Source organism: Chinchilla lanigera, unplaced genomic scaffold (assembly GCF_000276665.1).
Source record: "Chinchilla lanigera isolate Chin_1 unplaced genomic scaffold, ChiLan1.0 scaffold00040, whole genome shotgun sequence".
In the NCBI taxonomy this organism is placed as follows: Eukaryota; Metazoa; Chordata; class Mammalia; order Rodentia; family Chinchillidae; genus Chinchilla; species Chinchilla lanigera.
The window spans coordinates 4,765,931-4,781,291 of NW_004955441.1; the positions used below are offsets into that span (position 1 = coordinate 4,765,931).

Here is a 15,361-nt window from a genome sequence, read left to right on the forward strand (position 1 = left end):
AAAAGAATGATAACACAGAACTCTAATCAGTGTTCATAAAAAAGGTGAAGAGTGGGTGAACTTGTTCTTACACTGGCAAATGACTACACACGCATATTTTTAAGTTAAAATACGTTATTTATAGTATCATTTTAACCATTTTTTCTGATTAAAAGATCAACCTAGATCAGTCTAGAAAGTGTTGGATAACAATGCTTCTCCTTTATATACATAATCAAGCTGTCAGGGGAGCAGGAAGCTTCCTTGTGTCTGGAAGTCAGGTTTTCCAGAGAAAGTAAACTGAATCTCAAAAGATGATTAGAATTAAGCAGGCAAATAAGAGGAAGGAAAACATTCCAGCTCTGCACACTGACCCACACATATAAGAGAAAACGTAAAATGACAAAATATTTCCTTCTACCACTATATTCAGATCCACAATTCAACCTTTTTCTTTTTTCTTTTTTTTTTTTTTTTTTTTGGTCTTTTTGAGACAGGGTCTCACTATCCAGTTCAGGCTGGCCTCCAGCTCACTTTGTAGCTCAGGTTGGTCTCAAACTCGCAACAATCCTCCTGCCTCAGCTCCAAGTGCTGGGGTTACAGGCGTGTACCACCACGCCCAGCAATTAAACCTTTTTCTACAACAAATTATTTATCCTATTCTCATGGTCATGGATGTAAACACCATCCTTTGGCTTGGTGCTTTGAAAGTTTAGGGGAGAGGTAAGAACAAACTGTGAACTGCTGAACCCAACCCTCAATGGCTATTAACTCTAAACACAAGGTACAGACCTTTCAGATAAGTAACTATAGAATGTGTCTAGTTTCTGATGCTATTTAAAAAGCTCCTCCTTTCTATGCTGTTAAGAGCCAAGAATAAAAACAAATTATCCTTTCTGAACTACTTTATCTATTTAGTAAGGAAAAATTAATACCTATTGCATATAGTTTTACAAAGATTAAAATAGACTATACGTAAAGTGCTTAGCACTGTACCCGGCACATGGTAAATGCTTAATAAATAAAACTATTAATGTTTTGTAAGGTAAAGAACAAAGGGAAGAGAAAACAAAGTACTAGGATAATTATGAATACCTTTTTCCCTGAATGACTCTACTCTTTCAAGTTCATTAACTATGCTGACCCAGATCCCCAGGCTCCTCCGTTTCTTCCTCTCAGCTTTGTAGGAATCCACATTCCTCAGGAGCAGGTTTGGGCTGTGCCTATACTTTACACTCTTTGGCTCACCACTTAACCTTGCCATTTAGGAAGTGTAAACATAACAAAACAAAACAAACAACTAAGCACAAGTCCTACACTGAGCTGTAATTTTCCATCAGGTGAAACTAGTATCACCCTTGTGGAATTTGACATCTAGTTTATTTCTCCTAAGTAGAGATACTGGTACCAGATCCAATTTCTGTTGCATATAAATGAGTGCTAATGGAACCTGCGTGATCAGTAAACATTCCCCCTGGGCTTTCCTCGGAAAGGATCTCTATAGCATAGTTATGCCAAGAACCTATTTGCCACACCCCGAATACCTCTTCCAAGCTTCCCAAAGCTCACCTTAATTCCAGGGTTCCTATTCCCTTACTTTCCTCCCTAATTTACCTATAAAACAAAGCACCTACTCTTCATTACTTCTGCCATACTTTTTCTAGCCAACTTTACAATAAGTTCTCCTTCCCTACCAGTATTTTCTAATATTCTATCATCTTGCTCAGATAAAGATATTTGTATAACAATGATTAAAAAGGATTAAGTCTGCCAAAGAGAATGATCAAGTTCTCTAATAACTTTCTGCATAAGAGTAAATACAGTTGACATTTATTCTGTGCTAAAGCAGCATATGTAAAACAGATAGGCTAAGAAAAACCTAGTATCCAAAGCACTACACAAGATTTGATGTATAGCTCAATAAACAAACCATGTTTTTTTGTTTTATTTTTTGTTTTTGTTTTTCTTCCGGTACCAGGAATTGAACTCACAACCTTGCGCTTGCCAGGCAGGTGCTGTGCCGCTGAGCTAAATCCCCAGTCCCCACAAACCATGTTTATATACACAGTTTGTTACTATCCACAGAGTATGAAAAGATCCAAATTTGCAAATGTGGTGTGAAATTCTTAAGAGGTTGGATCTTCCTGAAGTCTGGTTGCTTGGGAATACATCCCAAAGCAGGTACAAAACTCCCCGTAAGGATAAATACCTGCATGGGATCAACAGTCAGCAAGTACCATACTGTAAGGAAAAGTTGAAAAGAAGCCATCAATTTTTCTTAAAAAGGAAAGAGTTGTAATCCCTTTTCAAAATTCAGAGCTAAATTTGGGTTTTACTTTTAAAAATTGCCAAAATCGTGCGTTTTAAAGAAGTGTTTTATTTAATTGTTAAAATAACACATGTATACACAAAAACAGAAAGATACAAAGTACATGACACAGAAATATACAAAGTAGAAAGTACTCCTTTCTCCAGTCCTCAAAAACTTATTTGTAGATAAGTTCTACTAACAATGTAATGTATATCCACCTTTTAGGTTTGTGTGTGTGTGTGTGCGCTTGGTTTTTTGCAATATTGTAGGTTAAACCCAGGGCCTTCACGCTGAGCTGCATCCCTAGCCTTTTGCATTTTTTTGAGACAGTGTGTTAGGCAGCTGAGTTTGAAAAATATTATAGGCTAGGCCTTCAAAGGAGCATATAGAAGACAAGATACCTTGCAGCTGTGGGAGACAGGCCCTTCCACTGTGGGCCAGACCTCAAGACAGAAGATTAAACAAATGCACCCACATACCTCCCTACGGAAGGACACCAGGAACTGATATTCTGTATAGGTAGCAATCACCTAGAAAAAGCCAAAAAGAGTCACTAATCCAACCCTCTACAGAAACAGCCCCTGCTCTGTATTCATGCCCGCTTGCTACATGACTGGCTTCCTCATTTGATCCCAATTTAATCAATTTTACCTGAACAATTATACTTGTAATCTTATTGGCTGACCATAGTTTTATCCCACCTCATGGGCACCTAAGAAGTTCCTATGTTTCCCACCCTGGACCCGCCTTACCTCATAGATTTGCTCTATAAAAATCCCTAGAAAAGGCAGGTTTCTTGGCAACCCACTAGGGTCCCCGTCTGTCTCTCTGACAGAAGCTTTCTTTTCCCCAATAAATATATTCTGCTCTTAACCTCCATTGTTCCTAAAATTCATTCTTCAATTTTAGGGAACACAAACTCGTACCAATATCTAGCAGGCTGGGCCTATATCAACAAGGTCTTGCTGAATTGTCGAGGCTGGTTTTGAAATTGAGATCCTCCTGCCTCAGGCTCTCAGAGTGCTGAGATTATAGGCATGCATCACCATGACCAGCTAAAACAAGCTTTAAATAAATCCTAAGAAGAATTTCAATTATAACAGCTACTCAAAGGATAGTTGATCTGTAAAGAATAGTTTAGTTAGCTTATGAATAAGAGAGCTAGCTAGGAGAAGAGCCTGAGACACAGCTGGATGACCAGCCATATTGTTAAGAATTAAAATAAGAATAGTGAACTAGGCCCTCAGACCCAGGATAAACTTCCTCAGGCAACATGGAATGCAGCCCCTTCCCTAATAAAGGGAGGTGAAGCCACTCCCTACTGAGAGCTCTTGAGTTCTAAGGAACTTAAAATGCAAAATAACCCAGCTTTTCTCTAAAATCTGTTTCCTTTAAACCCTGCATGCTAAAGAACTGGGTGGGAGAGCTTGAGTTCCAGCTGGTCATTTTAAAGCCACAGGGGCACCTGTGCTGGGCAACCACTAAACAAGCAACCAGCTCCAGTGCTCTGCTTATCTATAAATAACTCTGGACTGAGAGGCCATCCACTTGGGGCACTCCTGGAAATGAGCTACTCTTTGCATTTCCCATAGAACTCCTAACCTCCTTTGGTTTGCGACTTCATTCCTTGATGGTAACCACAAGCTCAGCACATCGATATCTAACAAGTTGGGAGTTAATCCCCCCACCCCCACAGATCAACATAAAAAAATTAAACATACATAATTATCTAAATATCATCATTTACTTAGTCGTTTACCCTTTAGGTCAAAAGCAGTTACAATATGGAGACAACAAAGTCTAAAGAACAAGGCCCTCGCCTGGGTATTAAGATTCCTCAGTTTTAAACTAAGTCTACCATAACTCAGAGTGATCTCAGGGACAAGACCCTTCAGCTCGCTGACTCTACCTGTTAAAACAAGTGAGGAAATTACTTAAATTCTAAGGTCTCTCCAGAGGCAAAATATCCTTAGCCTAATGAAGTGAACAGAAAATTATGAGATATGAGGCAAGTGCTGAAATTTAAAAAAGAAAAAGCACCATCCTTTAAGAGTTAAACATAGGTTACTATGTGTAGTTTCTTCCTCCTGTCTGCCTCAGTTCTTCCAGCCCAGATTCCCTCTTCTACCCCTTCCCCAATTTCTCTATTACCTCAAGTTTCTCCCTGAACTCCAAATCTTCCTCTATTACTATGCTTACAAACTATCACCTCTTACTAGTTACCAGTAGCCTGACCTCTAATTCCAATGCAATCTATTACCCTTAAACCATTACTTACCAAGAGAATATAGCAGCCACTGAGCCAAATGGGTCAATTAAACTAGTTTTTGGCTTCTAAAACATGATTTAAATAAATAATATGATCTAGTGCATTTTGTCTAAGGAAATATCAACAAACAACAGCAAACCACTGATTAGACACCCAGTAAGTGCCTCAAATTTTACATACTTGATCTTTTTCTTTAAAGCTTACAATTACCTTGCTTGGTCAGTATATTATCACTTTATTTTAACAAATTAAAAATGGACCTAAAACGTTATAAAGCAGAAGTGATAAAGCTGTCTGACTCTGAGGCCCATACCTTCCACTGCCAAATTATGATGGTCAACAGATGGTTTAGTCAAATTGGCCACTCAGGCAAGAAATTCCAAAGATCTCAAGGGCAATTTTATTTTCAGTGGCCCAGAAATGAAACCTGGACACCATTAACAACACCTACAAATCAAAAGAGTATTAACTGACATCAAGTAAACATAGTCTGGCAAAGAGAAATGTGTCCAGATTATCTGCACATTCAAACACCTCTTAAAAACTGCATAGTGCCAGGCATGGTGGTGCACGCCTATAATCCCAGAACTTTGGAGGCTGAGGCAGGAGGATCGTGGCAAGTTGGAGACCAGCCTGGGCTACAAAGTTAGCTCAAGGCCAGCCTGAACTGCACAGTAAGACCCTGTCTCAAAAAGACAAAAACAACAACAAAAAACCCAAACATGGTTGTGTCTAATATGAATCTTCCTAATTCATTATGTCATGTGTTGTAATGGGCATACTTAGTGCCCTCATGTGAAACAAAGAAACATTTTCTCACTTATGGTGCCTGTAATTTTTTGTTGTTTTGTGTAGACCATCATTCTTAACTGTCACCATTTTTGTGGCCACTCCTGTCTCTAAGTCTTCACTAAGTCTTGATTTAAAGGAAACTGAAGCACAGCCTGGAAGAGGCTCTGACTTGGGTGAAGAACTCACGGTGTAACATCACCAAAGGCTGTGATGCCAAAGCACTAGCAGCAGGCTACAGGGACAAAAAGTGTTCACTTAAGGAAAGCTTTATTGCTGGACAAGAAAGAGTGGGGCCAGTATTCCACAGGAAAGAGTTGGAAAAAATTCAGGCAGGAAACTGGGTGTGGTGGTACATGCCTGTAATCCCAGTCCTTCAGGAGGCTGAGGCAGGAAGATCACTGTAAGTCAGGCAGACATTTGGGGTTTGGGAGTTACGACAATGTTCCAGAAGATGACATTAACTGTATTTCAATAAATGTAGACTTTTATACATGAAGAAATGTAGATTACGGTATATGAAAAAAATAAAACATTCCCTGAAAATAAACTCTACTGCATCTTTTGAGTAAAAATTAATATAAGACCCAGTCTTGGGGCTGGGGATTTAGCTCAGCGGCAAAAGCGCCTGCCTGGCATCCGCAACGTCATGAGTTCGGTTCCCGGTACCAGAGAAAAACCAAAAAAAAAAAAAAATAAGACCCAGTCTTATTTTGAGGGAAATATGGTAATGAATTCAAAGCCAGCCTAAACCACATAGTGAGATCCTGACTTAGGCCCCCCCCCGCCCCCCGCAACAATAAAAAACCCTGCAGTGTATGTAAAGGGGTTATTCATTTTAAATTTTGCCTAAATTAGCAAGATTCTGGAGAAAAACTGTAGGTCCTGCCTATTATTGCAATTTTTAAAATGTAGATACGAAATAAAGTTTAGGACTGAAAAGGACCATCTCTTGATAAAGAAGTGCTGTCAGTGTTATTTTTCTCAGATAATTAATAGGTCCATTTTTGGTTGTTAGATTTTCAAAGTAACATCAAATAATTCAATTTCTAGTAATAGTGCCCTAGGGCAAATCTACTAAAAACAGCTAAAAGTTGTGGACAAAGTATTCTTACAATCTTAAAAACTAACAAGGTAGCATGGAAATCACCTGGCCAAAAATTAAAGGGAGTCAGGTGCTGTGGTTCATGTCTGTAATTCCAGTACTAGGAAGGCTGAGGCAGGAGGATTGTTGGGAGCTTGAGGCCAGGCTGGGCTACAAAATGGGTTCAAGGCCAGCCTGACCTACACAGTGAGACCCTGTCTCAAAAGAAACAAAAAGAAAAATTAAAATATTAAAAGGAAAGTAAGAACCCAGAGAGGTAGGGGGAAAAATCCTACTTTGTCCTTATGGTATAAGCCAATCAGAATATATTTGAAGTTTACTTTGGATGGCCCTGTAGTGCCTAAGCGGCAAAAATAAAACACCCAATTACCAAGAGTATAGAGTCTAAGAATTGATAAACGTTACACTTAGCTAAGACACTAAGAGGCCAAACTTAGGCAAAGATAGAAAAAGTATACTGGCCTCGGGGGCTGGGGATTTAGCTCAGTGGCACAGCGCCTGCCTGGCAAGCAAAAGGTCGTTAGTTTGATTCCTGGTACCGCGGAAAAAAACAAAAAAATAAAGATAAGAAAAGTGGCCACTATGTTCTCTCGCATGGATGGCCTGCTCTCATGCGGTAGGGTATACTTCTTTTCCTACTTTTGGTTGGCCCAAACTTGCTCTGCTGAACCTCTTTCTTTTCCTGATTTAATAAAACTTTGCTAATGTTGAGAAAGAGAGAATGAACACTGGTTGAGGGTAAGTGGTCTAAAAATCTTTAGCAATAAATTTGCTTTAAGGTTGTTTTGAACTAGTTGTCCCTCCAGACATCTAACAGAAGCAAATGTGAGACAGAGTGACGCAAAGCTGGCTGGGGAAAATGAGCTGGATCTATCAATCACAAAATCCTGGGGAGAACACCAGGATCCTGTGTGGAGAACTTCTCTCCAGCTCCTGCGAGATATGGACGGCATAAAAGTGGATTGGATGCCACCTGGAGCCACCATGCTGCATGAGTTCCAACAACAGCCTATGCCGCATTACTCAGATGTTGCATATCCTTTTAGTTTTGCTTTTACCCTTTTTTTCCTCTTTGTTTGGGCCAAGATGGGTCTACAGAGCTGGTTTCCTCCATACTCATTCCCCCCACAATTTTCAAATAAACTTTTGGCAATGTTTTTGGCTTGTCTCATCCAATTCTTTGTTTGAGGCAAGAAGGACCTGGAATACTTTTGACTGGTAAGCCATGTCTAAAAAAACTACCCTATAACACCTCTATTTGAAAACTCAAATTAGTCTTATGCTTTTCCAAGGACAGTGACCAGCACACAAGGATAAACCAAGAATATAAAGAACAAGTCATGAACAAGAACCAGCAGAAACAAGAGACCACACCTCCTAAGACCTCAAATATAGGAACTGCAGATGCCAACTATAAAGTAACCAGTTACTAGGTTTTAAGAATAAAAGATCACGAAAATATCTGCAGAGGACAGGACACTCTTTAAAATAAAAGACCAAGCAGTTTCTAAAAGGAACCAAAGTGAACGTCAACAATAACTGAAACTAAAAATTCACTGGATATCTGACAAAACTTAACAGATGAAAGAACTAATGGAAAGAAAGATGTCAAAATAAATTACCCAAAACAAAGCATAGAGAAATTTAAAAAAAGAAAGATGAAAAATATACAGCAGAAAATGGAGAAGGCCTAAGATACATTATGATCAGTGACCCAAAAGAAGAAGAAAACGTAAGAGGACCTATGTAAAGAGATTATAACTGAGAATTCCACAGAACTGAGCTACTAACTCACAGATTTAAGAAAACTAACAAAATTCCAAAAAAATAAAAAGAAATCTATACTTTGAAAAAAACCAATGTAACTAGAAAACATTTAAAACAAAGAAAATGTGAATGCAACCAGTAAAATAAGGTAGGAAGAGGTAAAATCTCTGTTTCATAGTTTATTTTTTGAGACACAGTCTCGCTATGTAGTGTAGATGGCTTGAACTCAGCCCACGCTGGCCTTGAACTCTCAATGATCCTCCTGCCTCAGCCTCCTGAGTGCTCGGATTACAGATGTGCCACCATGCCTGCCATATGTCTGATATAAAAAACTCTAAGCATTGGGGTGGCTCTGATTACCTCAGAAGGCCGAAGGATCAAAGGAGATAAAGAGCTGCAGTGCTGCTTAGTAAATGAAGTCCTGCACGTGCATGCACACTCACAGAAAAAGAAGACAATAATATACCTGCAAAGATTAGAAAAAAAAAAAAAAAACTGTAAAGCTATTTAGAGATTTAAGTAGCAGAGCTTATACAAAACCTATTTCATTTCTTGGTCATTAACTTCTGTTTGGCCTCACTTTACCTATGCAAGAAGGCTGAAATCAGTTATTTCTAAAGTTCATTACAACTCAAAGATTATACTGTCATTACATATTTTAAGCAGTGGGAGGTGATTCAAATTATATATTCCACTGCCTAAAAATAAAGTGCTAGCTATCATCAGAAAGAACAATGGAAATATAACTGAAATTATATCCCGAATTCTAGAAAAAAAAAAAAAGCCATCCATATATGGAATACCAACATAAGTGTTTTAAAACTGTCAAACTTATAAAGTATACACTATGTCTGTAAAAAAACAACTAAAACACTGTTTCTCAATCTTGACGGCACTGAAGAACTACAGGGTAGCTAAAAACAGTACTATTCCCAGGAGCTCTAATCCTAAAATTTTATTTTAATTGGTCTAAGGAATAGGTATCTTTAAAAATTCCCCCAAATCATTCTAAGATATTCTAAGATTTCAGCAGAGAATGAGAAACACTGAAATGACAGGTAACAGGATATGCTTTAAAAAAGTTAAAACTTCTGTAACCATTCAAAAATATAAAGATTATTAAAGTATCAAGGATATGAATAGAAAGAAAAATGAACCTGCTCACAAAACTATAACATACCAAAATGGGGTTTACCTACTCCAAATTTAAAGTTGTTTTTAAGACCAAATAAAACTGAGGACCACGTTTTGTTTTGTTTTGTTTTGGCCTTTTGAGACAAGGTCTTGCTATACAGTTCAGACTGGCCTTGAGCACACTTTGTAGCCCAGGCTGGTCTCCAACTTGCCACGATCCTCCTGCCTCAGCCTTCCAAGTACTGGGATTACAGGAGTGCACCACCACACCCGACTTGTTTTGTTTTTGAGACAGAGTCTTGCTCTGCAGTCCAGGCTTGCCTGGAACTCCCTATGTAGCCCAGGTTGGTCTCAAACTCTTGGTGATCCTCCTACCACAACCTCCAGAATGCTGGGATTGTTCTCTTTTATCTTATTTTTGGTGTTTCGAGACACGGGCTTCCTATGTAGTTCAGGTTGGCCTCAACCTTGTGGTGATCCTCCTGCCTCAGCCTCCCAAGTGCTGGGATTACAGATGTATGCCACCATGACTGGCAGGACCTGTTTTATAGTGGTTGATAAATGTGTGTAATTTGCTAAGATACAATGCAAAGTTAACTATATTCAAAAAAACTAACATGAATTTCAAAGTAGAGATAGCTAGTAGGTTATTAAAGTACGTACATTCAAAATATATAATCCATGTTTTTAGACAGACATTGAAGGCCACTATCCCTTCCTATTGTCCATAGTGCCAGAGTCAGATGAAGAGCACTGTTGGCTTGTGCAGTCCCAGGATGGCACTCACACACTCTAAAAACATTCGTGACTGAAATTACGCTTTTCTCTAGGGATGAGAAAATACATGAAAGTACAAATTTAGCATCAAGTATTTGCTATCATTTATTTATTCAGCACCTGGTCCTATGCACCAGGACTCTGTTCGGTACTTTAACTCATTTAATTCTCACAAAGTAATTTGTAATTCTCACTTTACATATGAAGAAATTAAGGCTCTGGGGGCTCATAATTTTGGCAAATATATATTATAGGCATGAAATACAATAGTAAACTCTAGAGGGAGAATTTAAACCCAGGTCTATGCCATGTTGCCTTTTGCCATACAGTACAGTACTAAGCAGACCAGGGTGTAGCTCAGGAGTAGGAGTGTGTGCCTACTGTGTCCAAGGTCTAAGTTCAAACCCCAGTATCACAAAAAGAGATACAGTAACAAAAACAGTTATCTTAAGTGCTTATTTTTTTTAAATGCTCAGTAAATTGTAACAGTCTTATGAAACTACTCAGTCAAAATACATTTGAATTTCTTTTGGTTCCCCTTCTCTCAAACCTCACATTTTATCCCTTAGCACATCTTCTTGGTTCTACCTTCAAACTGTGTTCAGAACGCATTATATTTTGAGGATGTATCAAAATATATATTCACATACCTTATCACTACTACCCTTGATTATCTCCAGCCTGAATTAATTTTAAAAACCTGTAACTTGTCTTCCTGCTTCTTCCTTCCAGCTCTATTCTGAATCCTTCCACCTGCCAAAGGGTTTCTTCTAAGGCAGAACAGGTGGTGTTCCTCCTGTGCTCTCTGCTCAAAGCATTCCAAGGGCTGCCCACCTTGCTGAGGTTAAAAAAAAAAAAATCCTGTCTTTACACTGAGCACAACTCAGTATCTCAGTCAGACATCATTTCTTCCATTCTCTTCCATTATTCATTATACTTGCCTTCTTGTTACTCCTCCAATATCCCAAGCATCTCCCTTCCACTGGCCATTCCCTCTGCCCAAAACACTCATGGTACCACCTTTTCAGGTTATGGCTCAAAAGGTACCTTTGTTTCTCCTTCAGGTACTCCATATCCCCCTCACCCTATCAAGACATTTATTACCTTCCAAAATTGCAGATATTTACTTAACACTGTTTCATCAGAATAAGATCTGTTTTGATCACTCTGTGTCTTCAGTAGTGCCTATTCTAGAACAGAATTTGGCATGAGGTAGGCGCTTAAAAACTATCTGCTCAATGAAAATATATATCACTAATGCCAAAACCCAGATTCATAAGTATTCCAGCATACAGCACTGCCCTACCCTACTTAAGCTTATCAACTTTTTCATACAATTCTAGCATTTTCATGTAAATATCAAAACCTCCCCACTCCACACAAATGCATTCCCCAACCAAATCTAAGGCCCTTAATTTTTAGTTTGTTTTTTATTTATTTGCTTGCTTTTCCAAAAGCCAGTAATTTTTAAATACTGAGCCTTATGTTTGTATTACCTCATAAAAGTTCTTTCCTCCTCTCTATTCTCTAACTGTTCTCTGGTGCTATTCTAAAGAATCAACACCTCCCACCCCCCTAAATGAGAAACACTCTGGTTCTTCTGCATGTTATTTATATTCTATCATATCAATAAGGGTATATGTTTTTATGGGGTCTCTGGTACGAAGTCTTATATACAGAAAATATTCTCAAACATTATTAGTATTCCTTCTCCAATTCTTTCATGACTCAGTAACATCTTGATCTCTTTTTCTCCCCATAAATTACTTATTCTTTTGGCGGGTAGGGTGTCAAAAGCAAAAACACAGTCTATTAACTGAAATGGGCAAAGTACATAAACAATAAAGAAGTTTTTGGTACAATGTAACCATTTCCTTACTCCCAAAATATGAAGGAGGAAGGAAGTGGTAAAGGCATGCCAGGTACATGAGGGTTTGGATTGCCTTTCACAACTCCTCCCTGACAACTTGAAAGAGCAGGACTGACAGGTTCCTCAAGGGACAAATCAACTAAATCTTAAAGGTAGGTATCTTTGTTGACTCTGGTGTTAATGACTCAGATATTTAGAAATTACAAAGGAGGGCACCAACTGATCCATATTTCATCCAATTCATTCAACTCTTACCTCCCATTGTTTTTCTAGAAAAATCCCAATAGTGAAAGAAAAATTAAGGGAAAGATGCCAATGTAATTATGTTATGATGTAAAGACATTATTTTTAAAATTTTCTGATTGTGCTAATATATGAGGACAAAGACTACAGATTATTGTAAATCCGCCCCACCCGTCAAAAAAAATACACAATACTTATTATGTTCAGAAAACATAGCACAGCTGAGTGCGGTGATGAAAGCCTGTAATCCTAGCTACTATGGAGGTGGAGGCAGGAGGATCTCGAGTTCAACGCCAGCCTGAACAATTTACTAAAGCCCTGTCTTAAGGGGAGAGGGGTGTGTAGGATGCAGCTCAGTGGCAGAACACCACTGGGTGAGTTTGATGCTTAGTACTGCAGAAAAAGACAAGACAGCACAGCTTTTAAGTTTCTCCATGGAAGCTTAATTTAACTTTATTGCAAACCAAAGACACAGTAGTGTCCTTACTATGATGAGCACCAATGGGAAACCTGAAGCTTCAAATATGAGTGTAAAAAGTTGAATACTGACATCACTTATTGGTAAATGTAAACGTTTAAGCATCAGGGAACTGGATGCACAGGGATACAGTGGATTAAAAATTCTCAAATTCCTTCATGAAGTAGGAAGGTAGGTATTGTTTTCTTATTTTTGACCAAATTAGTGAGCTAAAATTTTACTTTCCCTAAACTGGAAACAAAATTGTAATTTAAGCACCTACATACAAAAAAGCATTTCCAGAACTGTAGAACATTAAAGTTTAAAAAAAAAAAAAAAAAAAAAACCTTGCCTTAAACACTTCCTTGAAGCCGAAAACCCCCAAGCTCATTTACAAAGATGAAGGTTTTAAGGACATAAATTTGTTAGGTACTATATAGACTTGATCAGTTCATTCTGAGAAAACTTAGAAATAGCAAGTAAACTATTAAGGCACAGGAATGAAAAAGGTGCCGAAGAATGTAAACGTAACTAGAAATACACACTCACAAGGAATCATTAAAACTATGGGTCACTCCCTGACTTCATGCAACTGCTCATCCATCACTCTCCCAAGCCCTCTCTGACCACCCCATCCAAGAGTTGTCCTTGCTGGGCCTGGCAGCACAGGCCTGCAATCCTAGGGCTCCGGACGCTGAGGCAGGAGGATCTTTGTGCATTCCAGACCAGACAGAGCTACATATAGCTGAGGTCCTGTCTCAAACAGAGCAAAGAAAAGCAAAACAAAGCAAAACAGTTGTCCTTATCATACTCTGGTCCAGTACCCTGACATTTTCCCTCACAGCAGTTACTACCATAGGCCATTATATAGCTACATTTGTTGACTGTTTGCCTTCCCACTAAAACATAAACCCAATGAGGACAGACCTTTGTCAGTTTTGTTAATCGCTCCACCTAGAAGCACACGACTAGTATATTAATGATGAAGCTGAAGCACAGAGGGTAAAGGATTTCCTCAAGATCACAGAAGTAGAACCCCGTCTGCTACAACCTTGCCCGTGTGCTCTTTCCACGGCCACTTTCACTCCACCAAACCAGTCTGTTTCAGCACGTGACTCTACTGAACAGATTTCTTTTTCTGAGTGCCAAAGAAAATAGATGTTACCAAAAAAGCCTGGCACAGTGGGTAGCATTTTAACTTCAAATGCTTCACAAACCAAAACTGAACTCAAATTTCATAAGCATACAGGATTATCCCCTAAAACAGAAAGGCACAACCACTCACAGTTCTTTTAAATTCCTCCAGAAGTTAGTGTGTAAGTTTTAAGAACAACCCCACTGACCGACTGAAAACCCACTTAACCAACCTAGAATGGCCTATTAACCTTGCCTTCGTTCTGTCCAAGGCCCACGATAGCTCCTCTCTGGACATACTTTATCTGGCAATTTATGCAAGGGAAGGTAACTGTCACTGAAGCCCCTTCAGTTCATTTACAAGTATCTATCAAATCTCACGAAACACCGAATATAAAAATGAACTCTTGGTTAAGTTTTAGATTTGAGAACTGTAACTATCTCTGAGCCACCACCAGACTGTGATGTTCGAGGTCCTTCATTCAAAACCCAAGAATCTAAAAGAAACTGGGAGGAAGTGAAGGGGAGAGTGGGAAAGGGTGGAGCCGAACTATTTACATAGACAAAAAGGGAGCTGATATTTCTAATGACTCTTGGCCCAGGGTCAGCTCCTCGCCAAAAGGCTGGGCCTCACTGACACAACTTGTGCTGTCTTCTTGGATCGCCTTCCGTGCAGACAGCGGAGCCCACAGCCCGCGCCCCTTGCGGGGAACGTCCCTCACCGAGAATGGGACGCGCTAGGACAGGATGGTTTGCTCCGCGTCTCTCAAAACTACTGTCATCTCAATTAGTTAACTTAAAGGGACGCCCCCAGACGCTGCATGGCGAGAGAGTTGCCTCGAGACTGGGAGTCGGGTGGGAAGCGGCAGACGAAAAGGCGCGGACGGGTAAGCAACGCCTGCGGAGTGGCAGGGCGACCCGGGCGGAAGAAGTGGGGTCCGCCGAAGCCAGAGGCGAGCGCGGCGGAGATGCGCCCAGGGCACGGACGCGCGGGCGGGGGAGGGGAGCGTGTCCGGGGCGGGGCGGAAGGGGCGAGGAGGCGGGATGCACAGGGCCAGGCCGGGAGGGTCTTTACCTGCAGCTCCGCCCGCTCCACCTCCCACTGGGCTCTCTCCACCTCGAAGCGAGCCCACTCGTGCTGCAGGAAGTGCAGGATCCCCGGGAGGCTGTACTGGGCTCGGGCCGCCCCCGCCGTGGCCGCCCCGTCGCCGGCCGCGGCAGCCTCCGCCAGAGGCCCGAGCCCCTTAGCAGCGCCGGCGCCCGGGTGGTTGTTGCTGAAGAAGACGCCGGGGCCCGCCTGCTCGTCCATGGCGGCCTCAGAAACCCAGGGAGCTGCCTGGGCGCCCAGCAGAGGAGGCAACGGCGGCGGCCAGCAGCGCCTCCTCCTCCCTCCGCCGCTCCCCGCCCACACCCCAGTCAGCAGAGAGCGGCTGCCTGGGCGCGGGGGCCGGCCCAGCCCGTGACGGGCCGGGAAGTGGGTCAAGTGCGGCGCGCGGCCGCCCGAGGCTTGCTGGGAAGTGTAGTCG

At 40.7% G+C, this 15,361-nt stretch overlaps 1 protein-coding gene across 2 annotated transcripts in view; it reads right to left on the bottom strand.

The window, feature by feature from the left end:
• Positions 1 to 15,306, bottom strand: part of Strn (striatin, calmodulin binding protein) — a 99,037-nt gene extending 83,731 nt beyond the window's left edge. Inside the window, exon 1 of one of the 2 annotated variants that reach the window (XM_005390861.2) lies at positions 14,911 to 15,306. In XM_005390861.2, the coding sequence (XP_005390918.1) occupies positions 14,911 to 15,144 (234 nt within the window). In that variant the 5' untranslated portion in view covers positions 15,145 to 15,306. The remainder of the gene's footprint in view (positions 1 to 14,910) is intronic. The other variant, XM_005390862.2, reaches the window with a different exon arrangement.
• Positions 15,307 to 15,361: the final 55 nt, after the last annotated feature.